This window comes from Symsagittifera roscoffensis, chromosome 3, assembly GCF_963678635.1.
Source record: "Symsagittifera roscoffensis chromosome 3, txSymRosc1.1, whole genome shotgun sequence".
NCBI classification, from domain to species: Eukaryota; Metazoa; Xenacoelomorpha; order Acoela; family Convolutidae; genus Symsagittifera; species Symsagittifera roscoffensis.
The window spans coordinates 51,619,909-51,647,840 of NC_087064.1; the positions used below are offsets into that span (position 1 = coordinate 51,619,909).

Sequence of the window (27,932 nt, forward strand, 5' to 3'; positions counted from 1 at the left end):
TTCGTTAGAAATTTCCTAGCATTAAAATGTATTATTTTTTTCTTCCGCGGTCTCCCTTCTTTTGTCTTGATTTTTTCTATATGGGTTATAAATAACATTTAGTCACAAAATTGCTCTGGTGTCTATTAGATAAACCGCTCATGAACCATTCATAAGAATTGTGTTAGTTTTCATGTTTCCAGTTCCGAGAAGATTTTAGCATCATGGGTATCAAAGGCCTGTTTTAAATCGTTTATCACCCTTGCGATAGCATGGGTAGTGCAATCGGGTAATAGACGTTTTTTCCCTGAAGCAACTTTGTCCACAACTTTGGAACCTTGTTCACAATGAATTCAAATATTGTAGTGGATCTTGCACAATTAGCCTGGTGGTAACGAGTACGTCTGGGACGGCAAAGGTCCTTGGTTCGAATCTGGCCAGGACCAGTTTTTTTAAACGGTTAATGTTCCGGTTCAAAAAAAAAAATTTCGGCCTATTATTTGTCTGCTTATGTTTTGTCGGCTTAGTTGGCCTATCTAAGAATCGTTTATTTTAGCTGTAAACAGTTTTTACTGCAATTATTTTTTTTAGCTTTTCAACAATCCGGTCGAATCGAAATTTGCTTTTCATTTTATTGTAATTTTACCGGCTCGATTTGTTAAAATTTCACTTTATTTTTTCATTGTTTCGTCTTTTTTATCGGCTTAATAAATTTCGGCTTAATTAATATTGACTTAGTGGCCTCTTATTGCGTCGTTAAGTCAGAAAAACATTTTGTGTGCTCTGAGGGGAAAAGGGACTCAGTTTTTATAAGTTGAGAATTTTTTTGAATTTCTAAGTTGATAATTTCTAGGTTTCTGCTCAGGTTTTTCAGCTTTGCTACCGCTTGGTAACTATAAATTCAAATCCAATCAGCCATCAGATGCATCTGGCGTAGAGGTAAAACAACTGCTTGAGACGGTAAAGGTATGCGGTTCGAATATGGCGGACCCTTTTTTGCAAACTAAGAGTTTTTGTGCTTTTACGGACTATCATCCGTCTGTTTATTTTTGTCTGCTTAGTTTCCGTAGCTCGTTAATTCGGCTTTATTCTAAGTTAATGTAACCCCCATGCTTGAGACGACAAAGCACGGGTATTCGTTTTCACTTGAGACTTGTTTTTCTTCCAAATAAAAAATTTTGGCTAATTCAGACTGTTGTCTGTGTGCTTATTTCCGCAGAAAGGACTTTTTTGAAAACTTGGCTTCTGTATAGCATTCCCAAAGCTCGTTGTAGAGTTTCTAATGTTGTAGACAATTTCTTTTTGGATATTTTGGGCTTTTGTTGCATTTTCTTTTGTCAAAAACGAGTTTTTGAATTTTTTCCGTTTGATTTTCATAGTCATTCATATTTGTATCGCAAGTGGTGCGAAGCTCAGCTTCGCCTCTGTGTGAAACTTCACTCAATTTTTTTTCATAAATCTAAACGTAGCCACATTTTTAGCTCAGCAAGGGCATCAAAACTTGCAAATTTTTGACGACAGCCAAGTTATCGCTCTTATATGGTCTTGTCCGCATATAAAAAACGTATTCAATTGTTTGATAAAGCGAGCACTAAATTAATCCTTTCACATCGATGGTCATGCCTATTCTTTCATACGATAGTGCAGTATGGTATGCGAATGTCATAAATATGGAAAGCGTTGAGAGTATCCAACGCAAGGGTGCATACTGGATTATTGGCGATGAAAATGACTACAAATCTCGTCTTGTTTTCTGCAACTTGTTAACACTTTTCTTAACCTTGAACTCAATGGCTTATCATTTCTCTACAAAATAACAATGGAAAATTACTATTGAATTGTGAAAATCATCCTAATGTTTCTGGCAGCCGCAAGCGAGAGCTTGAATTGCCGAGACGGCACTTGAAAAACAGCTATAGAAATTTCTGGTAAGAACAAGCCATGCCGCCATATCTGAAAAAATTGATTGCTCTGACATTCGACACCTTACAACGAGCCTTCTTCGGAAAAGGTTGGGATCACTCTCAAGAAAAGTACAATATCCGAAAATTTTGTGCTGGCGAATAGTGTGCATGTGCACAATATGCAGACTGTGATACTGCTACTGCAATAACAGTAACGTGATGTAACCTTCACTGACTATTCTTTTTGTATTATACCATTGTCCTAGGTCACTGTATCTGAAACCTTCGGTACACCGCTGAGAGATCAGACTAACATGAGTTTACGTAGATCTCAGCAGTTCTCAAAAGAGAAAACTATCAATTCAATAAACAAATAAATTCTATGGAATTATAACTTAGTTTTCCAACAAGATACCTCATAGGATATCACATGGCGCAGCCAGCAGGATTCTCAGTTCAGGACAATCGCACTGATATGGGAATACCAGTATTTTGGGCTTCAGCGAACCTAGACCCGTGGCAGTTCAAAATCTGGTTAGAGCAATTTCTAATGGCATTCACGGTCAAGGAAAATGTCAATCCAGAAATTATGCTAGAAGACCCTTAGGAAATGGACCCTTATGAAACCAGGAGATGGAAAAGACGCAACTGCGAGAGCAGACAAATCTCTCACAGACAAATTAGCAAGAGACCGAGTGACACTTGAGAACGAAGAGAGAAGAGCACGTAGACCAAGGGTTGGCCTCAACATATATTATAACGAGGTACAGAAGAAGCTTGAATCCAAATTGTTTCTCTCCCTCGGAGCGGAAGGGAACAAGAGGTTTTTACAAAAAAACCCTCATGTGGAAATATCCAAAATGTCGTTAAATAAATCATTGAACTAGCATCGAGAATGCAGGAACAAGGGTTTTCATGAGAATGCATGAACAAGGAGAGACCCTAGAGGCATTCCATGCGGCGTTAACTGCACTGGTATCAAGATCTGGGTTGGGAACCCTAGAGGGCGAAATCGTTCGCGACTTGCTTATATCGAAGATGAAAAAATTAACTCTACAAGATAGCCTAACTATCGAAACACTTGCGCCAGAGGAAGTACTCAAAAGAGCCATAAATTTGAACATAGTAAATCGAACACAATGGCGTTTCAAAAGACGAATACAGCAGCAGTTGCGGGGTCCAGTACTAACTACAATTCGGGAGTGAAAATCAAGCAAGAGCCAGTAATGGCAATACGAACCTCAAATGGAAGTACTAGGAAACAACCTTTCAAGCGGGAAAACAACGGCAAATAGAATAGCAGTAGATCCACACCCTCTAGTGGGCAAACAAAGCCCTCTAATAGATGTGGACGTGCATTTGATCAGGGACATTTACAGTCTTGTCCTCCTATGGGAAAAACCTGCAAGAACTGCGGTAAACCTTACCATTTCGCGAAAATGTGCTGATCACAGCTAGTAAGTGAATTAACGGAGGATTCTGAAAAGTCGGAATAGGCCTGTTATCTCATAAGGGAAGACTTTGGGTCGTGTAGCGACTTTGAGATCATGTCAATACAGCCATTTGTACCAGAGGGAGAAAGAATCTCAAGATACGTCGAGGAGAGAATCAAGGAGACAAATCAACCAACGAAGTGGGAGAGGGTGATCATTCAAAAAAATTCACGTCCTCAGAGACCCAACGTCTAACAAGGTGAAAGCACTCAAGGCCATGGTAAGGATAAATAATCAGATAGTACAACTAACCGTGGACACGAAGCCCAGTGTCTTTCCGAAACTAAGCGACAACGAAAGAAATAGACAAATCAAAGAGAGCTCGATTTATACCGACAGAAAGGTTAATACAACAGACAAACTGTTTTTGTTTGTATTCTGCGTTGTAAGTGACAGATCGCAGAACCAGATGTATAATGGGTCTGGACCTCCAAGGACAAGAGGGGATATCAACCACACAGAAACCAGCTCCAAGGGAACTGTCAAGGTTTGACTTGCTCATGTGCAAGCAGTCAGAAGGTTGGGAAAACAAATTCTTAACGAAATTGAAAGACTTATCAGAGAATACCAATCCATATACAAGATATGGTGGAAACGGAAATTAAGAAATTATTGACAGAAGGTCATATCACAAAATTGGATAAATGTACAAGCGGTTGTTTCATTGCCCCAATTGTAATAACAGTAAAAAAAGACGATTCGGTAAAACTGGCACTAGATGCAAATGTGATCAACAGGCAACTTTTCAAGAAGAAGTACCAAATGCCAAATGTTGATGAACTTATAGATGGAGTAAGCCAAACTGTCACTGAAAAGAAAGAGGGCACACCTTAATTCACTGTGCTAGATTTAAAATATGTGTATAGCCAATTAAAACCAGATATAGCTCGCCAGTGTATTTTTAATATTATTGGGGGAAACGCTACAGGAACCTATAGGTTCCCAACAGGTTTTTTTTTGGCTTGGCAGACATGCCCGCCGAGTTCCAAAAAGCCATGGACAGAACTATCAATTACGCAAAAACTGTTTTCTAGACGATATTCTCATTGTCAAAAGGTGAAGAACCAGTACATGCTTAGTGGAAAAAGTACTAAAAAAACCTGAATGATGAGAACTTTGCGTTGAAAATCTCAGTGTGTGAATTCTTCAAAAAGGAGGTTGACTGGTTAGGCCATCACCTATCAGATTGGGGGTTACACCAAAATTCACAAAAACAAGCCATTCAAAATCTCAACCCACCTAAATCTTTGAAAGAACTAAGATCCTTTCTAGGTAGTATAAATCACCTAGCGAAATTTATCCTAAATGCGGCAAACCTTACAGATAAACTCCGACCTCTTCTAAAAGAAGAAAATCAAAAGAAAAATAAAAAAACACGATATTGATAGTGAAAAAGTTTGAGTGGGGGGAAGAACACACTGTCGTGTTCGAGGCTTTAAAAAATGCTGTCGCTAATATCTGAAAAGTGCATTACTACGATGCAAAAAGAAATACAAGGGTTAAGTGCGAAGCCAGCCTTAATGGACTGAGGGCCACTCTAGAGCAGCAAACAAACGTTCGCATCCAGGTACCTAAATGTACAAGACAAAAATACTCGACAAATGAATGAGAGTTACTCGCGGTTGTTTGGGATCCAAACATTATTTACTTGAAAAAGAATTAACCGTTGCAACTGATCATACATCTTAACATCAGCCCTGGATGGGAACAAATCAAACAAAACGTGGGTCGATAGATTATTGCCGTATCAGTTCAAAACAGTTCACAATCCAGGGAAGGACATGAGGATCGTCGTTTTTTTTTTATCGCGTGACCCGTATAATGATCCATGGCTCGAATCCGAGTTAGACGTAAAGTTCGTAGTAGCAACAATTATCTCCTTTCAGAAAACTTTAGACTGCATAAACAGTAGGCTAGAAAACAACTGTCCGCTCAACCGGAGCGAAATTATTCTAAACATTCTGGAGTAAAAGGAGCACTTAACTCATCCCCTCATGGTTGCTATGGCGAACAAACGAACAAAGCTCAACCAGAACGAATTAAATCAACTTTCCCGACTGTGCAAACAGCTAAACAATAGAGCTGCAACGAAATCAAAAACTTTCTCTCAGTTTCAACACACTACTGCAAAAACAATTCAAAATTCAGCTAACAAAGAATTCAATGAAAGAAATGAGCGAGAGAAACTATACCAACCGATCATCCGACTGGTGGTCAGACTCACCACGGGAACGTTGGAGAGGTGAAGACTGGGAGGAGAGCCTAATGGATTGTCAGAGGAGGAAGAAGTCACAGAGACGCTACAGAGAACGCGCAAAATCATTCAAGGAAGCCGACGAAACAGAGAAAGCTCAGAGAGTGAGACGCGCCAACAGTCCCGAGTGAAGTGGCAGTTGTCGGAGAAGCAACAAAAGGAAGCTGACAGTAGACTCCTTTCATTTTGCAACTGATTGGGGAGAGTCAAGTACACCGCCAAGCAGCACCCGTGAACTAGAAGAGGCGACGGAAAAGAATTCCCCAGCGCCCATCAGCATATCACCAGCACAGCCAAAAGAAACTCCATTGAACGACGTACAGGTGATCGAAGTTGATCTCACGACCACAGAAGATAACGAAGACGAACAAGAGATTGGCACAATTGAACCACCACGCCAAAGCAGTCAGGGAGAGATAACGTCGGAAGATACCTGGATGGTTCGGCTCAGAAGGGTGATAGAACGAGGGGACAAACATGGCTTCGAACTAATGGGACCCTACACCGTTCATTTTTGGACACAGATGGCGGTGCGAAACGATTGCATTCTGTTGGACAACCGAATGGCCGTACCAGTACAACTGCGACAGGCAGTACTGCAACGAATTCACTGAGGACACCTGGGATAGGAGGCGATGCTGATAGTTTCACGATTTCTGTGGTGGCCTCATATGCACAAGGACATAGTGAATATCGCGGAAGAATGCCGTAGTTCTACCAGATATGGTGAAAAGGCAAAAAATCTAATTCCTAAAAGTGCATCGAAACCACTATCACTGCTAACGCAGCCGCTTTAGGAACTACAATTAGATTACGCAGGCCCCATAGAAAACCATAATGGAAAAAAACTACTTGCTGGTAGCTATATATAGATTCTCGAAATTTCCGCCAGTGAAAGTAACAAAATCGACGAGCGGAAAGTCCAAGTTGTATTTTTTTTGAACTTTCATTGATACACAGGGCATTCTGGAATCGATTCGTTGAGATCATTTTTCTGGTTTTAAAGGGAAAACACTTACGAAATTTTGTAATTAAAATAACATTGAACAAAAATTCTGCCCTGTATGTGACCATCGGGGTTTCGGACTAGTTGAACGAACCATATAAACGATAAAGCGAAGACTGGGGGTAATGTTGTTAGAAACGCTCGATGAAACTCTGTCTCAGCGCAATAATTCGCGATCTACGGTTGAATAAAGAAGAAACCATTCAAGACTCCCAAAAAATGAATTTAAAATAATACTTGACAAATTTATAATTGATTCTGACGGAACGAAGGACGCAGAGACGCCGCGAAAAACGACATTCGGCGAATTGTGGATGCAGACGGTCAATCCAATCCTGAACTCAAGGAAAGAATTGAGCTACTCATGGGAGAAGGGATTCATTGAAGACAAGGAGGAAGAGACCACTCATTCACCAAAAAAAAACGATACTTAGCAAAGACGATCTCAGGAAAAGCGGCCAAGCCCTCACGAAACCGCTAAAAGGAAAAGTAACGTCAGAAACGGTCGACAGTGAAAACTTCCGGAAGATATATCAGAAGTCAGATATTGCAGAAGCAAAAATCAGCCTACAACCAGAATTAACTCGAAGTTAGAGTAAGAGCCCATCTACAGTGCCACGGAAAAAACTCCAAAAAATCAGCGCACCGGAAAGACTGGAGGTGAGTGACTCAGATGAGGAACTGCAACGGCAGGGGCAGCATGCCGATTTGTCACACCCAATAGAACGTTTCCAACAGAGCAACACAATAGTAACCTCGAAGGATACAGAAGCTGGGGGTCTAAACCTCGCCATCAAGACGGCTAAATCAAACAAAGGGGGACCGGGATCGTCATGTGGACCAAAAACCCAGGAAGAGGTCGTTCTGATGAAGACCGAGAAGAAAAAAAAAGAAAAAGGCGCGAATAAAGAGCAACCTGCAACGGCAGACAGTCAACCAGATGTAGAAAATACCGACACTAACTAGAATACGCAATCGAGTTCAACGCCCAGGAAACAGCAGAAGGGTAAACTAAAGAAAGTGGATTTGTTCACTAAACCCGAAGATTTCCTAGACACCTTCCAGAATCGAAATCTAGCGCCGACAGAATGGAAACCTTGGCAGACCAAGTACTTAAGTGGGGAGTGCAAAAGGTGGCCGACGAACTGAGAGGGAAAAACCAATCTGCGGGCGAACGAGATGAGAATTTCGAGCCTCCAACAGCTGCATCAGACGACTCCAGTATAGAAGACACCGGGGTTTGGAGAAGCTCACGCCAAACAAAGAGTAAACTGAACTTTCAGGAAGAGCCTTCCTGAAGGCGGGCCTGCAAGAATACAGACGACGTCCAACACATTTCAAAACGCGGAGCGACAGACCGATTGAAACGCGATTGGGGCTCTTAGAAAGACGAGAATTTTGTTACGCCACCTTAGACGAAGGAGTAGACTAGAACCACCGCTGGCGAGTAAATTTGGATGGAGATTAAAGAATCAAGCTTAGAAAAAAATCTTTACAATTTGAAAATTATGAAAGTTTAAACTGAGACTCAAAATTATAATTAAAACTATTGTTATTATAATTTATTTGTATAGAAAATTTTTTTCACTCGAATGGGTATGTGATACTGCTACTGCAATAAGAGTAACGTGACGTTTCCTTCAGTAACTATCGATCTATACTATATTTAAATGCGAGTGACAGCTATCTCCTAGGTTTAAGCATAATAATGTTGCATGTTTAACGAAAATTTTTTTTCATGTTTAAGCTATATCATATATTGCAATGCCTAAGAAAATTTTTCAATTAGTTTTGCGCAAGGTCAATAATTTTTCAGTAGTTTTTTTTGCAAGGCCAAATAAGCTCTGTCTGTCTGTCTGATTACCTCCTTTTTTAATTAATTTGATTATGTCTGTCTACCCGACTCCTAATTTTTTTAACTTTCAATTTGGTTTCGACGAATTAGTTCAAAAAAGTACTACTGTCAAACGGTTGTCTTCAATCTCTCTTTATCTTTATCTGGATTTTGTATCGTTTTTTCCATGTCTTTTTGATCCTTCTTTGCCGATCTGTTTTTTCTATCTTTTCGAGATCACGTTTTTTGTGATTTTTCATAAATTTTCAGATAACTTGAATTAATTTTTGTTTTCAAAATTTGAAATATGTTACCCTGTATTTGGATGCTGTCACGGTACTCTCGGAGGTTGCGAATCTTGCCTCCAAATATGAATGCTCAAATCCTTGTAGTTTTCGAGATATCACGTTTTTTGTGATTTTTCAAAAAAATTTCTAAAAACTTCACGATTTTTTTTCTTCATAGTTTGAAATTCCCAACCCTGTAGTTGGGGGCTATCAGAGTACTCTCAGGTATTGCGAACCTTGCCTCCAATTTTAACTGCTCAAATTCTTGTAGTTTTTGAGTTTTGAGATATGCCTTTTTTGCGATTTTCAAAAAATTTTTCTAAAAATTCTATTTTTTTCAAAATTTGAAATTCCAAACCCTGTAGTTGCGGAGCTATAAGAGTACCTTGCATCCAATTATGACTGCTCAAATCTTTGTAGTTTTCAGATATGACGTTTTCTGATTTCTTCCAACCTTTTCAGAAAATGAAATTGTTATAAAAATTATAATTAAAACTATTGTTATTATAATTTATTTGTATAGAAAATTCTTTTTCACTCGAATGGGAATGTGATACTGCTACTGCAATAAGAGTAACGTGACGTTTCCTTCAGTAACTATCGATCTATACTATATTTGAATGCGAGTGACAGCTATCTCATAGGTTTAAGCATAATAATTTTGCATGTTGAACGAAAGAATTTTTTCATGTTTAAGCTATATCATATATTGCAATGCTTAAGAATTTTTTTCAATTAGTTTTTCGCAAGGTCATTAATTTTTATTTTTTTTTCGTGGCCAAATTCAGCCTGTCTGTCTGTCTGTAGACCTGCTTTTTTAATTAATTTGATTATGTCTGTCTACCCGTCGCCCAATTTTTTAACTTTCAACTATTATCTATATATTATCTATTATATTTTTAAATGCGCGTTTCACTATCTCGCCATGCTTAAGCATTTTCAACGTTTTATGTTTGAGTGTTTAACGGAAAAATTTTTTCACATTTAAGCTATATCGTACATTTCAGTGGTTAAGAACTTTTTTAGATTTTCCAGATTGATGTCGAGGATTATTTCATCAGTTTTGAAATTAGCAAACTTGATTTTTAAAATTTCCACGAAATTTAATATTCTCAACCCTGTAGTTCGTTTCTGTCAGGGTACTCAGGGATTGCGAATCTTGTCTTCAAATCTCACTTCTCAAGTCCTTGTAGTTTTCGAGATATGATGTTTTTCATTATTTTTTTTCAATTTTTTTTTAATTTTGATTTAAAAATATTCAAAAACTTTGAAGATCTCTATCCTGTAGTTGGAAACTCTGAGGGTACCGTCAGGCGTTGCAAATCTTGACTTTGATTATGACAGCTCAAATCCTTATAGTTCTCGAGATATGACCTTTTTTATGATTTTTTCAAAATTAAAAAAAAATAGATTTGCAAAAAATAAAAAAAATAGAAGATCTCTATCGTGTAGTTAGAAGCTCTGATAATAGCATCAGGGATTGCAAATCTTGCCTCTGAATATGGCTGCCGAAATCCTCATAGTTTTCGAGACATGTTTTTTTTATGATTTTTTTCAAACTTTCCAAAAAAACTGGGATTTAAAAATATTCAAAAGCTTAGAATGTCTCTATCGTTTAGTTGGAAGTTCTGAGGGTACCCCTTGTGGTTGCATATCTTGTCTCTGAAAATAACTGCTCAAATCCTTATAGTTAGATATATATCTAGATATTACTAGATATTTAAATTACTAGATATATATCGTGTAGTTAGAAACTCTGAGGGTAGCCTCAGGGTTTGCAAATCTTGACTTTGAATATGACAGCTCAAATCCTTATAGTTCTCGAGATATGACCTTTTTTATGATTTTTTTCAAAATTAAAAAAAAAATAGATTTGCAAAAAATAAAAAAAATAGAAGATCTCTATCGTGTAGTTAGAAGCTCTGATAATAGCATCAGGGATTGCAAATCTTGCCTCTGAATATGGCTGCCGAAATCCTCATAGTTTTCGAGACATGTTTTTTTTTATGATTTTTTTCAAACTTTCCAAAAAAACTGGGATTTAAAAATATTCAAAAGCTTAGAATGTCTCTATCGTTTAGTTGGAAGTTCTGAGGGTACCCCTTGTGGTTGCATATCTTGTCTCTGAAAATAACTGCTCAAATCCTTATAGTTAGATATATATCTAGATATTACTAGATATTTAAATTACTAGATATATATCGTGTAGTTGGAAACTCTGAGGGTAGCCTCAGGGTTTGCAAATCTTGACTTTGAATATGACAGCTCAAATCCTTATAGTTCTCGAGATATGACCTTTTTTATGATTTTTTTCAAAATTAACAAAAAATAGATTTGCAAAAAATAAAAAAAATAGAAGATCTCTATCGTGTAGTTAGAAGATCTGATAATACCATCAGGGATTGCAAATCATGCCTCTGAATATGGCTGCCGAAATCCTCATAGTTTTCGAGACATGTTTTTTTTAATGATTTTTTTCAAACTTTCCAAAAAAACTGGGATTTAAAAATATTCAAAAGCTTAGAATGTCTCTATCGTTTAGTTGGAAGTTCTGAGGGTACCCCTTTGGTTGCATATCTTGTCTCTGAAAATAACTGCTCAAATCCTTATAGTTAGATATATATCTAGATATTACTAGATATTTAAATTACTAGATATATATCGTGTAGTTGGAAACTCTGAGGGTAGCCTCAGGGTTTGTAAATCTTGACTTTGAATATGACAGCTCAAATCCTTATAGTTCTCGAGATATGACCTTTTTTATGATTTTTTTCAAAATTAACAAAAAATAGATTTGCAAAAAATAAAAAAAATAGAAGATCTCTATCGTGTAGTTAGAAGATCTGATAATACCATCAGGGATTGCAAATCATGCCTCTGAATATGGCTGCCGAAATCCTCATAGTTTTCGAGACATGTTTTTTTGAGTGATTTTTTTCAAACTTTCCAAAAAAACTGGGATTTAAAAATATTCAAAAGCTTAGAATGTCTCTATCGTTTAGTTGGAAGTTCTGAGGGTACCCCTTGTGGTTGCATATCTTGTCTCTGAAAATAACTGCTCAAATCCTTATAGTTAGATATATATCTAGATATTACTAGATATTTAAATTACTAGATATATATATCGTGTAGTTGGAAACTCTGAGGGTAGCCTCAGGGTTTGCGAATCTTGTCACTGAATATGACTGCTCAAATCTTTATAATTTTCGAGATATGACGTTTTTGTGATTTTTTCGAACAATTTTCAAAAAAATAATTATATATTTTTTCAAAATTTGAAATGCCCATTTTTGTAGTTTAGGCTGTCAGAGTACTCGCAGGATCTCGAGGGTTGCAAATCTTGCCTCCAAATGTGACTGCTCAAATCTTTTGTGTTTTTGAGATTGTTAAAAAAAGTTACGATAACACTCGTAGTTGATTAAGAGTGGGTAACTTAAACTAAGACTAGATTAAGACTAAGGTTGGGTAAGATTCCTACAATACAATGTAGGCTTTTATTTAAGACTAAATAAAAGACGGTGATAGCTAACTAAAGTAAGAGAGGTTAAAAAGATTGAATTAGTTTTCTGTTGATTTGTTGCATATCACAAAAGATAGTGAACAAATTCCAACTCTACCAAAAGCCGTTGCGCTTTTGGCAGGTGTATATAAATTAATAACGTAAAGGTCAACGATCAGTATAGCTCAGAGGTTAAACGGTCAAACATTAATAATACATTTTACATTCCCCGCGAAAATTTATCTAAAACCTATTACTTTCGCCTCGCAAAAGAAGTATTTAGGCGCTGGGCTGAATGAACAAGTGGGCTCGTTGGTCAAGACTCCATAAGTGGGTCCGATTTACTAGAACATAATAATCTCGACATAGCACCGAGAACCGAGATAGCGTGTTTCCTAATGAACAAAAATTTAATGCACGGTTACCAGGTCGAAGGAACGGGTGTACGGGTCGGGGGAGACCGCACAAACGGGCCCGATGGGCTGGAAGACGTATTCTTTAAATAACAACACAAAAGAAAAAACAAAAAAAAACAAAGCACATTAGATCAAATAGCATGTTTCGTCAGGCGAAATTGAATGTAGGCCGAGGAAAGAACTGAAATAGCCCTGGGATGGTTGAGGCAGAAGGGTAGGCAGGGTAATATCCCCAAAGACAGGCCCAATTAAGAAGGGTAGTACTGTGATGGATAGATCTAATAATTATCCAGTGGTAGCACCCAATGGGTGATAGAGAAATTTAACATCATCGAAAACGAGGTTATGGGGCTCAATTTAAAATTTTTAGTGTTGCCAGAACTAATCTAAGTTCTTGGCGTATTATGCCAGCACTGAGAGTTTATATGACTCTAAAGGCGATATAATGTTACGTAGCATTCAACAATAGACAGAATACTAGAGTACTAAAAGTTTGTTTTAGTGGAGTTTATGAAAGTTTTTAATAGCATCTAGACTGAACCTCTTACTTCTAATTCGCTTCCCGATTTGCAGCTTTGTTGATTGTCCGTCTTCTTAACTCCTCCAGCGTCATTGGCCGTCCTAGGAGTTCTATCGCCGAAATTATACAGGAAGTGTTCAGCCAGTCCGGGTCAAGTACAATGGGGGCAGATGTTGAATAAGAGGTTTCGGAGGGTAGGCCCGATGGGTTGAATTGAGTAGTACAGACCTCAGGACTAAATTTGACCTTCTTGCGAGGAGAATGTTGGTCAGCTGCTACCGAGGGCTTTGGATCACTTGGGTACACAGAGCTTTCTTCCCGCAAGTGAACTATAGTGGGACGCGAAGATGAGGGTGGTGTTAAGGTTGTCAAGTGTACAAAGTCGACTTGATGGCTCTCCATTTCGACGGTAGTTGCTTCTATCATTGTGTAAGCTGGGGGAGTAATAGGTGAACCAAATGTTGGGCCGTCCTGATCTTCATCTGTTAAATCAACTACACTGGTAAGCACTCTCTCACCTAGCATCTTGGGAGGCTGTCTAGTTCGTATAGGTCTGGTGTTCTGTCGTGTAAAGATCTCTGGCAGTTTCTTCGAGGGTGGTGATTTCACCGGAGATGACGCTTTCCTCTTAGCGGTACCGGACAGTTTCGGTTTTTAAGTGGCAAGGTCAGTGTATGGTTGCTTAGTTTCCGCCTCCGCCATGGCGATTGGCTCTACCCTAGTCTCGGTAAGTTCCCCTCCAGGATTCTCCGGAAGAAACGGCTTTTCTTGATTCGTTTGATTGGCCTCCTCAATAGTGTCCAGGAAAACCAACTGCGGGGTCACTTGTGGGTCCCTTTCATTATCACCTGAATCCAAGTCGATCAGGGGAATCTTATCCAACTCGACCTTCTTTTCGACATGATCCGGTATTTCTGGCTTACGATCTGTTCGGTCGGAGATTAGATGTTCCTCCGATTTTGTGGCTTCAAGTGATGTTTTATCCTTAGGTCTTTTAGCGAAATTAGGTCGCTGGCGTTATCGTCTGAGATCCCTTCATATGATTCGTTCATCATTCCAGGTTCATTGTCGCAACTTTTTCGATGGTCGGGTTTACCCGACGGGCTTGATTCTTGGTCACTTTTGAGGCCTATTGGGATTCTTAATCTCTTCCTCTGTTCTTCTTCCTCTCTGAGAAGAGTTTCTCTAGAGCTGTTCATGGCCGCGTTCCGCCTCGCTTTATCAAGCTCTTCGAATTTCGACTGGAGGTTTCTTTTTTTTGCGTCGTTCTTGAGCTTTTAAACCCGACATTTCTCTGCGGTTTTGCAGTTTTCCTCAGTCCTTTAGTTGCGTAGAATCTAACTAATTGATCTCGTTTTCTCGGGCTGGGTTTCTTCTGAGTGAGTTGTCTTTTAATAGCTAAATCAGATTTACGAATTTTTTTACCATTTTTTAGGGTAACTGTGTGGTCTGACTCCCTTACAATTTCATCCTTGAGTACTCTATAGAATGGTTCACTTTTCGTTCTATCTTGGTCTTTTCGATAAATACTGGTCTTACCCGGCGGGTTATTCAGTATTGAGTCCTTTATGCCCAAGGCATCTCTCTTTTCTGCCCGAGAGAGCACTTTTACTGGGGATCCAGCACTGGTTGGTACGTATCTCACTGCATTGGAGATATCCTCCGAGGATGAGGAGTTTTCGTCAACGTCTCCGTCTTCTATATCGTCAGGGGCGTCCCAGTCGTGTCTTCGCTCTCGGCTCATTAATTTTTTGCCCTTATCTATACATAACAAAGTTTTATTCCAATCAAGGTTATTTGAAGAGGGTGATTTGACCAAATTATGCCAGATGGTGTTTGGGGATCTACCGAAATGTGCTTCGAAGGGAGAGCAGTTATGCGACTGTTGAGTTACCGTTCTTAGGCATTTTATTATTTCAGAAGTGCAGATTCTAGAGAAGGTGTTGGACGTTCTTGTGCCATAACCAAGAGTCTTTCCTTAATGGTTCTGATTAAACGTTCCACTAGTCCGGTAGCTCTATGATCACCCACTGGGCTAAATATCACCTTTATGTTGTGTTCGTGGCAGAATTCTCTGACTTCCTTGGAGATAAAACCAGATCCCTGATCTGTTCTAATGGTTCTAGGTATCCCGTGTAAAGCAATGTATTTACTAAGGAAGTTTATGATAGATTTTGCCGAAGTGCTGGATGTTATTTGAGCTGATGGAAATTTTGAAAATCTATCCACACTTACCAATATGTATTTTTTTGTTCCCCATACTAAAGGTAACGGACCGGCGAAATCTAATTCCATTTCTTGGTTTAGTTCTTCGACCGTTGGGAGTTTCCCTAGGGTTTTGTGATTTAAAAGAGGTTTCAAGTTTTTACCTGCTTTCACGCACTCAATACAATTTTCGCCGTGGACTTGGATTTCGCGGTAAATTTTTGGCCACCAGATGTATTGAGTTGCCAGACTTTTCATTGCGAACTGGCCAGGGTGAGCTTCATGTAGTCGGTTGAGCATTGTCGATCTTAGGCATGCTGGGATAACTAATCGATTGTCCAGATAAAGACATCCTCCGCTGACGTGTAAATTATTTAAGTACGATTTATAGTAATTTTCCAGTTGTAGAATATCTTGTTTGCGGTCTTCCTCAATTGCTTTAATTATCTTTTTCAGAACTAGATCTTGTTTTGATAAGAGGGACATAAATTTTGAATCAAATATTTCTGGCCAAGAAAAAGGGAATATGTTGACTGTTTTCTTTTTACTAGGTGATCTTTTCACGGGGTTATCCGACGGGTTACTGGTACTTGGTGTTAAAGAGTCCATGTTTTCATTTGTGATAAGTTCTTTCTGTTGGTTAAATTCAATTTGTTCTGCCATTTCTTCCAAGATATTAAAATTCGTAAAAAAGTCGTTTATTTTGCAAGATGAATCACACTGTTCCGTACGCGAGTGAGAATTTTGGCACACTGAAATGTTGGAATAGTTAGCTATCGCTTGGAACGTTTCAGCAGCAATAGCAATTCGTTTCTCACGTTCTATTTCTTGGCTGGTCATATGATCTGTCGACTGGCCAATCGTGTTGCAGGAAGTGACGTCATGTGCTAAGAAATCTTGAGAGAATTTATTTCTTATTTGCGACCACGAGTTTCTCGGCATTAGATGATCAAAACCTAGGAGCGTACTAATCTGATTTACTGATGCGATAACGAATTTTTCATCATCCAGAGAAACTGGTACGGGTTCACCCGATGGGTGTCGGGATATATAATCAACGAATCCCATATCTTTACCGGGTAAATGTTCGACAGTAAAGTCGAATGGTAGTAATTTGTCCGCCCAACGGGTGAGACGTGATTGGGCCGTTTTAGTATATTTGTTGTCTTTCAGTGCTCCTATTAAGGCTTTGTGGTCTGTTAAAATTGAGAATTGTTTGCCCAATAGGTAATTTTTGAAATGGTCTAGTGCCCACACTAATCCCAGTAGTTCGAGTTCATTGGTGCTGTATTTTAATTCGGCAATATTCAAAAATCTGCTTGCGAACGCTACGGTCTTCCAATTCCCCCGATGGTCTTGTTCGATGGACGCGCCCAATCCTAAATGTGAGGCATCGCATTTCACTCGAGTGTTCAGTTTTACATCGAAATGATGGTTCGTCACCGTATTGCAAATTTTTTTCTTGATTTTCTCAAACGCTTCCGTGTGTGCTGTGGACCACTTAAATGGTTTATTTTTTGCATAAGTTCTCTAAACGGTGTTGATAGGGACGCTAAATTTGATATGAACTTATTAAATTGATTAATCGATCCCATTAATGATCTAATATCTTTGATACAGTTTGGTTCTTTTAGATTTCTGATTGCGTCAGATTTATGTATTAGTGGTGTCGTCCCTTTTGCATCGATTTTAAATCCCAACCATTCTATGTTGTGAGTTAAGAATGTGCATTTTTCCCATTTTATGGCTAGTCTCTCGTCGTCTAGCGTTTTTAAAACGTTAATGACTAGCTTTTTATGTTCGTCCTCGCTACCCACGGTGGTGATTAGGATGTCGTCGAGATAACAATGGGTATTTGGTAATTTTTCCGTCAAACGGTCCATTATGCGTTGAAATTCATTAGGTATATCGCCTAGTCCGTAAAATCCGGTTTTAAAACGGTAGGAACCCGTTACTTCTCCCCCCACGATGTTGAAATTACATTGATTACTTGCCTTTTTAGAAAGCGGCGTTTGACTGTAAGCGTATTTTAGATCAATCGATGAGAACCAGATGTTTCTTTCATCATGGCCGCTAATCGTAACTGCTACGTTGTCAATTAGTTCGAATAGGTTCGGCATTTGATATCTATTACGAAATTTTTGTTTGTTCAATAGTTTCGAGTTTAATGCTAGTTTGATTGATCCGTCCCTTTTTGCTGTAATCACGATGGGGGAGATGAAACAATCTTCAGAGCATCTAGATAATTTTTCAATGTGTCCGTCTCTTAGTAATTGGTCAATACATAATTTGACTTTAGGGAGAAGATGGATCGGGATACGTTTCCCTTTCACCTGTATCGGTTTTATCGGTTCGTTAAAATAAGTATTAACTACGAAGTTCTTTGATCTACCAGTTCTTTTTATGAGGTCTGAAAAATGTTTTGATATGTATGTTTTAAACTCACTTTGAGATGGTGTCTCTTGGCTTTGATCCTGTTTGTTATCCGATGCGAATTTTATTTGGTTGACGTTTATCCCAATGGGTGATCCTTTCTGGTCTTTCCATGACTTTGGCCCATTGGGTGGAGGTTGTTTCTGAAATACTACGATTCCCAGATTCGGTAAGATGTCATTTCCCAGTAGATTTCTTTCAGCCCCTTCGGTGATGAAGAGTTTTTGGTCGCTAGCCTCCCATCCCTTCGATCGGATTCTCACTCGAACTCTTCCAATAATGTTGATTGTACTCCCGAAGCCCTGGTATGCTTTCTTTGTTATTTCGTCCACAGGTTCTAGCTTTAAAAATCTATCTCGTATCTTCAATTCGTGTAGTAGATCTTTTTCCATGAATGAAACTGGACTTGCTGAGTCAATTTGAATTTCAGTACAGTAAGGGTTGAAATTTTCCAGAGATACTTTTAGTGTCTTTTTCAGTTCTAGTCCTTCGTGATTGAATACTGTTCTCACTCCGCGTTCTATCTTGTCTTCTACAGCATTTATTTGGCTATCCGTGTCTACAGCTAGAACTAAGAAATCGTCTAAGTTGACCTCAAAATCGGGATTTTCCTGCGGGTTGGCCCGGATATTTTCGTTTTCCTGAGGTACTCGATTCTGTTCGACGATGTTTGTTTGTGTCCTTGCTGAACTCCTGCAATGTTTAGCAAAATGTCCTTTGCGTCCGCACGTTTTGCAATTTCTATCTCTGGCCGGGCATGTGGATAAATGTCCTTTTTTGAATTGCTGACCACAGTTGCGGCATTTGTTATTTTCAACAATGTTTAGGGTTGGTTCATTCTTTACGTATTGTGGTCTTAGTACTGCGTTATAAGTTGGGAATTTTAAGTACTGTTGATGGATTTTAGTACCTTTCTCGTGAACTAATGGCTAGGATAGTACGTTTTCTGGGGTCAAGTATTCTATACATAGTTTCTTCTGGATCTCGACATTTCTCATGTTTGTGATGAAAATGTCTCTTACTACTTCTGACTCGAGTTCCCCCAGCTTACAATTTTTTGCTAGTTCAGAAAGTATTTCTAAAGACTCGTGGAATTTTTCTAAAGACTCGTGTTCTTTCTGTCTTCGGCCAAAAAATTTAAATCTTTCGTATGTTAAGTTTGTAGTGATCGTGAAGGTAGTTTTTAGTAGTTCCCAAAATTCTGCGAAATTAATATCCAGAATTCTTTTCCAAGGATTTTTATGTGAGAAGCATTTCTGTCCTTCTTTTCCGAGTGCTAGGTATAACTGTGATTTTAGCTTCTTGTCAATGTCTCCGATTTGGAGTCCGTTGAGTTTTGCGTTGTCTTCCGCCCTTCTCCTGCCCAATTCTTCGTTATAATTTTGTACGGCTATTCTGTGGTGTTCTTCTTTTTCGGCCCGACGGGCTTGATCATCGGACGGGTCCGGTGGTTCTGCCGTAGGGTACGCTAGTTCGTTTCTTATCGGTGGGTTAATTACATCTTCGATGTCTACGGAATCTTTCGCGATAATTGTCAATTGAAACTTTTCCGACCACCTTTCCCAGTCGTGTTGATTTTCGTTTGATGAGTTGTTCCAAAAAAACTCTAGTCCTCGTAGGTTCGATTCGTTTGACTGCGCCATGTTAAAAAAAGTTAGGATAACACTCGTAGTTGATTAAGAGTGGGTAACTTAAACTAAGACTAGATTAAGACTAAGGTTGGGTAAGATTCCTACAATACAATGTAGGCTTTTGTTTAGGACTAAATAAAAGATGGTGATAGCTAACTAAAGTAAGAGAGGTTAAAAAGATGGAATTAGTTTTCTGTTGATTTGTTGCATATCACAAAAGATAGTGAACAAAATCCAAGACTACCAAAAGCCGTTGCGCTTTTGGCACGTGAATATAAATTAATAACGTAAAGGTCAACGATCAGTATAGCTCAGAGGTTAAACGGTCAAACATTAATAATACATTTTACAGAGATATGACTTTTTAAATGATTGTTTTTTTTTCAAAAAGTTTGAAGTTTCTCAAAATTTGAAATTCCCAACGCTGTAGTTGGGTAGTTAAAGTACTCTCTGGAGTTGCAAATTTTGCATTCCATTGTGACTGTGCATTTGCTTCAAATTTCCGAGATATGGCATTTTTTAATGTTATTTTAAAATGTTTCAGTGAACTTCACTGAATTTTTTGGTTTTTCAAAGTTGAGAAAAAGAGTAAAAAATTTGAAAATACCATTCCTGTATTTAGGTGCTGTCAGAGTTCACTCAAAAGATGCAGATATTTCTTCCAATATCTGCGGTTTATAATAATTCGATAAAAACTCGAAGCACCGGAGGTGCGTTACACGCTAGTTATATTTATTTTATACCAGTGTCCCAGGTCACTGTATCTGAAACCTTCGGTACACCGCTGAGAGATCAGACTAAAATGAGTCTACGTAGATCTCAGCAGTTCTCAAAAGAGAAAACTATTAATTCAATGAAAATTAAATTCTTTGGAATTATAATTTAGTTTTCCAACAAGATACCTCGTATGATATCACAAAGAAAAATGGCATTTTGAAATTGATTTGCAATCTTAGGGAGCAATCCTTTCATCTTTGAAGTAATATCATTATAGTAGTAATCATAATAATAAATCTTCCAAATACCGTGCTGCAGCAGAAAATGCAGAATTGACCGAGATTTTTTAATCTGATTTTCTACCCGTTTCATTGAACGGTAAGAGTTTTGCAAATTTGAGAGACCTTGCAAAACAAGTGTTGAAAGAAAGATTAGTTGGGGGTGTTGAGATAGGAGCTTTCAATCAAAATAACGTTATGTATTCCATAAGGACCACTAGTTTGCTTATGCTGAAGTCTCATCATGATTTATAGGTCTCGAGCGAATGTAACTTTAAAGAAACGATTGTTACAAGATACTTGTAATATGATTAAGAGGCGTCAAACGTAGTTCAGACTCTTTTATATGTGATGATTTTTTTTTCAGGGAAATTTTAAAAAGAAGGCAAATTCCACTATCGTGATGTAGTGTTAAGGTCACGAAAATTGATCAAGTTCTAATTTCGAAAATGGGTTTTAATTATCAGAATTCCCAGCGAAATAGAAGATTTACCTATTGTTCCAGCTTTCTCAAATTCAGTTAATTTTGTCAAAAAATTCAAATATATATTGTTCTGGAAATTCAAAAAGCTTTAAGGCCATCTAATGTTTTCCCTGGAATTCGAAAATTGAGGTTTTATTCAAAAAACAAGTCAGTATTTTTTCTGTGTACTTTTTTTTCAGTTCATGACTTTTTTCTTTGTCTGTTTTTGGTCTTTTTTTAGCTGATGATAGACAAGCTTATTGTTAATTTTTTTTATAGTTTTTGATACGTTCTTTGATTGATAGAACTGATTTGTTCAATAATTTGAATACTGGCAAGCAGTGCTGTTAAATTGCTCTTAGTTTTCTGATATTTGGATGAATCCATATTTACAGAGAGTACCAAATCAGTGCAATCAACTAGAATTGAGCAATTACAGCAGTGCGTGAATGAATTGACGAGCAATGGAGGCTCTTACTTCAGACTTCTGGCTGGCGATTTGAACCTCAGGGACAATGAGCTAAACTCAGTGCACAACATGTACAAAGTCAAGGACGCATGGATTCAATCTGGTAAACAAAACTGTTATGAAAATCGATAATGATCAATTATTCAAAAGTATTGGAATCTGAAGGTATGAAGTCTTAGTTATTTTTGTAGTTTTTTTTGTATGTTTATAGTCAGAAGCTTTCAGAAAACACAGAACTACGAAGTTATATACGATATATATACGGGGCGACATTGAAAACGCAGCAGCTAATTTTCAATCAACCAAAAAATTTGTTTAAAGTGAGTGATTTGAAACTTTGCAAAAAAGCATGTGCTTGCTGTGATAGATAGCAACAAATTTTGACAAATTGCCCAGAAATTGAGCTCTAGAAAAAAAATTAGGCAAAAAATACGTAAAAAAGGTCTATGCTTAATCTAAATTTTCATTGGAACTAATTTAAATACCTTGATTCATTGACAGTTCTGGAAAATCATTACTTTTTTACGTTCAATAAAAAAACTGAAGGCTTAGCCATAAACATACTTTTTCTCGTTGGATAAAAACTGGGTTTTTTGGTTAATTTCGGGCTTAATTCGAATTTGGTGAACTCGAATTTAGTAAAAACTCAAATGTAAAACAGTTGCAGAAATGTGATCGAATCTATCTATATCTATCTATCTATCGATCTATCTATCTATCTATCTATCTATAACTATACTATATTTAAATGCTAGTGACAGCTATCTCCCATGTTTAAGCTTAATAATTTTGCATGTTCAACGAAAGAATTTTTTCATGTTTAAGCTATATCATATATTGCAATGCCTAAGAAAATTTTTCAATTAGTTTTGCGCAAGGTCAATAATTTTTCAGTAGTTTTTTTTTGCAAGGCCAAATAAGCTCTGTCTGTCTGTCTGATTACCTCCTTTTTTAATTAATTTGATTATGTCTGTCTACCCGACTCCTAATTTTTTTAACTTTCAATTTGGTTTCGACGAATTAGTTCACAAAAGTACTACTGTCAAACGGTTGTCTTCAATCTCTCTTTATCTGGATTTTGTATCGTTTTTTTTCCTGTCTTTTGATCCTTCTTTGCCGATCTGTTTTTTCTATCTTTTCGAGATCACGTTTTTTGTGATTTTTCATAAATTTTCAGACAACTTTAATTAATTTTTGTTTTCAAAATTTGAAATTTGTTACCCTGTATTTGAATGCTGTCACGGTACTCTCGGAGGTTGCGAATCTTGCCTCCAAATATGAATGCTCAAGTCCTTGTAGTTTTCGAGATATCACGTTTTTTGTGATTTTTCAAAAAATTTTCAGAAAACTTCACGATTTTTTTCTTCATAGTTTGAAATTCCCAACCCTGTAGTTAGGGGCTATCAGAGTACTCTCAGGTATTGCGAACCTTGCCTCCAATTTTAACTGCTCAAATTCCTGTAGTTTTTGAGTTTTGAGATATGCCTTTTTTGCGATTTTCAAAAATTTTTTCAAAAAATTCAAATTATTTTTTTCAAAATTTGAAATTCCAAACCCTGTAGTTGAGGAGCTATAAGAGTACCTTGCATGCAATTATGACTGCTCAAATCTTTGTAGTTTTCAGATATGACGTTTTCTGATTTCTTCCAACCTTTTCAGAAAACGAAATTTTGTTTTTTTTTTGTTTGAAGTTCCTAACCCTGTTGTTGGGTGCTGTCTGGGTATTCATAGGAGTTGCGAATCTTGCCTCCAAGTTTGATTGCTCAAATCTTTGTAGTTTTCGAGATGTGTCGTTTTTTGGGATTTTTTCAAAAATTTCAGAAAACCTAAATTTATAAATTTTCAAAACTTGAAATTCCCAACCCTGTAATTGGGTGCTGCTAGAGTACTCCCAGGAGTTTTAAATCTTGCCTCCAAATCTGACTACTGAAATATTTGTACTTTTTCGAGATATGACTTTCGAGATGACGGAAAATAGGAATTAAAAAAATTATAAAATAATGAATTATCAACCATGTAATTGGGTGCTGTCAGAGTACACAAAAAGCCTGCAGATTTGGTTTCCAAAAGATGCGTTTTTTCATGATTTGTCAAAAATTCGAAGCACCGGAGGTGCGCTACACGCCAGTTATTGATTTAAATGCGGGCTTCACTATCTCGCCACGTTGAAGCTTTTTCAACGTATTATTTTTGCATGTTTAAGCTATATCGTATATTGCATTGGTTAAGAATTTAGTTTCGGTTTTCCAATTTGTTTTAGTGGTTATTTTACCGAGTTTGATTTAAGAAGCACAATATAGAATTTGGGGTTGCGAGTTTGGCCTCCAATTTTGAATGCCCGAATCATTTAAGTTAACGAGATGAGACGGTTTTTGAGATTTTTTCAAAAATTTTCAGAAATTTCAAAAAACAAAATAATTTCCAAAACTTGAATTTCCCAGCCCTGTAGTTGGGAGCTGTCAGAGTAATCTATGGAGTTACAAATATTGCCTCCAAATATGGCTGTTCATATCCATGTAGTTTTTCGAGATATGACGTTTTTTGTGATTTTTTCAAAAAATTTTCAGAAAACTTATATTAATTTTTTTTTCGCAAAATCTGAAATTCCCAACCCTGTAGTTGGGTCCTGCCAGAGTAATCTCAACGATTGCGAATCTTGTCTCCAAGTTTGACTGCTCATTTCTTCGTAGTTCTCGAGATATGACAGTTTTTGTGATTTTTTCAAAAATTTTCACAAAACTTAAATTATTATTTTCATTTTTTTTTTAAATCTGAAATTCCCAACCCTTTTTTAATTTATTCTCTCTCAAATTTTGAAATTACCAACCTCGTAGTTGGGTGCTGTCAGAGTACTCTCAAGGATTGCGAATCTTGCCTCCAAATATGACTGCTCAATTCTTTGTAGTTTTTGAGTTTTGAGATATGCCTTTTTTGCGATTTTCAAAAAATTTTTCCAAAAATTCAAATTATTTTTTTCAAAATTTGAAATTCCAAACCCTGTAGTTGCGGAGCTATCAGAGTACCTTGCATCCAATTATGACTGCTCAAATCTTTGTAGTTTTCAGATATGACGTTTTCTGATTTCTTCCAACCTTTTCAGAAAACGAAATTTTGTTTTTTTTTTGTTTGAAGTTCCTAACCCTGTTGTTGGGTGCTGTCTGGGTATTCATAGGAGTTGCGAATCTTGCCTCCAAGTTTGATTGCTCAAATCTTTGTAGTTTTCGAGATGAGTCGTTTTTTGGGATTTTTTCAAAAATTTCAGAAAACCTAAATTTATAAATTTTCAAAACTTGAAATTCCCAACCCTGTAATTGGGTGCTGCTAGAGTACTCCCAGGAGTTTTAAATCTTGCCTCCAAATATGACTACTGAAATATTTGTACTTTTTCGCGATATGACTTTCGAGATGACGGAAAATAGGAATTAAAAAAATTATAAAATAATGAATTATCAACCATGTAATTGGGTGCTGTCAGAGTACACAAAAAGCCTGCAGATTTGGTTTCCAAAAGATGCGTTTTTTCATGATTTGTCAAAAATTCGAAGCACCGGAGGTGCGCTACACGCCAGTTATTGATTTAAATGCGGGCTTCACTATCTCGCCACGTTGAAGCTTTTTCAACGTATTATTTTTGCATGTTTAAGCTATATCGTATATTGCATTGGTTAAGAATTTAGTTTCGGTTTTCCAATTTGTTTTAGTGGTTATTTTACCGAGTTTGATTTAAGAAGCACAATATCGAATTTGGGGTTGCGAGTTTGGCCTCCAATTTTGAATGCCCGAATCATTTAAGTTAACGAGATAAGACGGTTTTTGAGATTTTTTCAAAAATTTTCAGAAATTTCAAAAAACAAAATAATTTCCAAAACTTGAATTTCCCAGCCCTGTAGCTGGGAGCTGTCAGAGTAATCTATGGAATTACAAATATTGCCTCCAAATATGGCTGTTCATATCCTTGTAGTTTTTCGAGATATGACGTTTTTTGTGATTTTTTCAAAAAATTTTCAGAAAACTTATATTAATTTTTTTTTCGCAAAATCTGAAATTCCCAACCCTGTAGTTGGGTCCTGCCAGAGTAATCTCAACGATTGCGAATCTTGTCTCCAAATTTGACTGCTCATTTCTTCGTAGTTCTCGAGATATGACAGTTTTTGTGATTTTTTCAAAAATTTTCACAAAACTTAAATTATTATTTTCATTTTTTTTTTAAATCTGAAATTCCCAACCCTTTTTTAATTTATTCTCTCTCAAATTTTGAAATTACCAACCTCGTAGTTAGGTGCTGTCAGAGTACTCTCAAGGATTGCGAATCTTGCCTCCAAATATGACTGCTCAATTCTTTGTAGTTTTTGAGTTTTGAGATATGCCTTTTTTGCGATTTTCAAAAAATTTTTCCAAAAATTCAAATTATTTTTTTCAAAATTTGAAATTCCAAACCCTGTAGTTGCGGAGCTATCAGAGTACCTTGCATCCAATTATGACTGCTCAAGTCTTTGTAGTTTTCAGATATGACGTTTTCTGATTTCTTCCAACCTTTTCAGAAAACGAAATTTTGTTGTTTTTTTTTTGTTTGAAATTCCCAACCCTGTAATTGGGTGCTGCTAGAGTACTCCCAGGAGTTTTAAATCTTGCCTCCAAATATGACTACTGAAATATTTGTACTTTTTCGAGATATGACTTTCTAGATGACGGAAAATAGGAATTAAAAAAATTATAAAATAATGAATTATCAACCATGTAATTGGGTGCTGTCAGAGTACACAAAAAGCCTGCAGATTTGGTTTCCAAAAGATGCGTTTTTTCATGATTTGTCAAAAATTCGAAGCACCGGAGGTGCGCTACACGCCAGTTATTGATTTAAATGCGGGCTTCACTATCTCGCCACGTTGAAGCTTTTTCAACGTATTATTTTTGCATGTTTAAGCTATATCGTATATTGCATTGGTTAAGAATTTAGTTTCGGTTTTCCAATTTGTTTTAGTGGTTATTTTACCGAGTTTGATTTAAGAAGCACAATATCGAATTTGGGGTTGCGAGTTTGGCCTCCAATTTTGAATGCCCGAATCATTTAAGTTAACGAGATAAGACGGTTTTTGAGATTTTTTCAAAAATTTTCAGAAATTTCAAAAAACAAAATAATTTCCAAAACTTGAATTTCCCAGCCCTGTAGTTGGGAGCTGTCAGAGTAATCTATGGAGTTACAAATATTGCCTCCAAATATGGCTGTTCATATCCATGTAGTTTTTCGAGATATGACGTTTTTTGTGATTTTTTCAAAAAATTTTCAGAAAACTTATATTAATTTTTTTTTCGCAAAATCTGAAATTCCCAACCCTGTAGTTGGGTCCTGCCAGAGTAATCTCAACGATTGCGAATCTTGTCTCCAAGTTTGACTGCTCATTTCTTCGTAGTTCTCGAGATATGACAGTTTTTGTGATTTTTTCAAAAATTTTCACAAAACTTAAATTATTATTTTAATTTTTTTTTAAATCTGAAATTCCCAACCCTTTTTTAATTTATTCTCTCTCAAATTTTGAAATTACCAACCTCGTAGTTGGGTGCTGTCAGAGTACTCTCAAGGATTGCGAATCTTGCCTCCAAATATGACTGCTTAATTCTTTGTAGTTTTTGAGTTTTGAGATATGCCTTTTTTGCGATTTTCAAAAAATTTTTCAAAAAACTCAAATTATTTTTTTCAAAATTTGAAATTCCAAACCCTGTAGTTGCGGAGCTATCAGAGTACCTTGCATCCAATTATGACTGCTCAAATCTTTTTAATTTTCAGATATGACGTTTTCTGATTTCTTCCAACCTTTTCAGAAAACGAAATTTTGTTTTTTTTTTGTTTGAAGTTCCTAACCTTGTTGTTGGGTGCTGTCTGGGTATTCATAGGAGTTGCGAATCTTGCCTCCAAGTTTGATTGCTCAAATCTTTGTAGTTTTCGAGATGTGTCGTTTTTTGGGATTTTTTCAAAAATTTCAGAAAACCTAAATTTATAAATTTTCAAAACTTGAAATTCCCAACCCTGTAATTGGGTGCTGCTAGAGTACTCCCAGGAGTTTTAAATCTTGCCTCCAAATATGACTACTGAAATATTTGTACTTTTTCGAGATATGACTTTCTAGATGACGGAAAATAGGAAATAAAAAAATTATAAAATAATGAATTATCAACCATGTAATTGGGTGCTGTCAGAGTACACAAAAAGCCTGCAGATTTGGTTTCCAAAAGATGCGTTTTTTCATGATTTGTCAAAAATTCGAAGCACCGGAGGTGCGCTACACGCCAGTTATTGATTTAAATGCGGGCTTCACTATCTCGCCACGTTGAAGCTTTTTCAACGTATTATTTTTGCATGTTTAAGCTATATCGTATATTGCATTGGTTAAGAATTTAGTCTCGGTTTTCCAATTTGTTTTAGTGGTTATTTTACCGAGTTTGATTTAAGAAGCACAATATCGAATTTGGGGTTGCGAGTTTGGCCTCCAATTTTGAATGCCCGAATCATTTAAGTTAACGAGATAAGACGGTTTTTGAGATTTTT

At 36.9% G+C, this 27,932-nt stretch overlaps 1 protein-coding gene across 5 annotated transcripts in view; it reads left to right on the forward strand.

The window, feature by feature from the left end:
• Positions 1-27,932, forward strand: part of LOC134841070 (tyrosyl-DNA phosphodiesterase 2-like) — a 124,596-nt gene that overhangs the window by 47,750 nt on the left and 48,914 nt on the right. For 2 of the 5 annotated variants that reach the window (XM_063856842.1, XM_063856844.1), the window contains exon 1: positions 16,964-16,975. The exons of 2 other annotated variants lie outside the window; for them this stretch is intronic. Coding sequence is in view for 1 of the 3 variants with exons in the window: in XM_063856841.1 (XP_063712911.1) it covers positions 21,315-21,491 (177 nt within the window). In the remaining 2 variants the exon portion in view is untranslated. Of the gene's footprint in view, positions 1-16,963; positions 16,976-21,314; positions 21,492-27,932 lie in introns of those variants that run through there. One more of the 5 variants, XM_063856841.1, reaches the window with a different exon arrangement.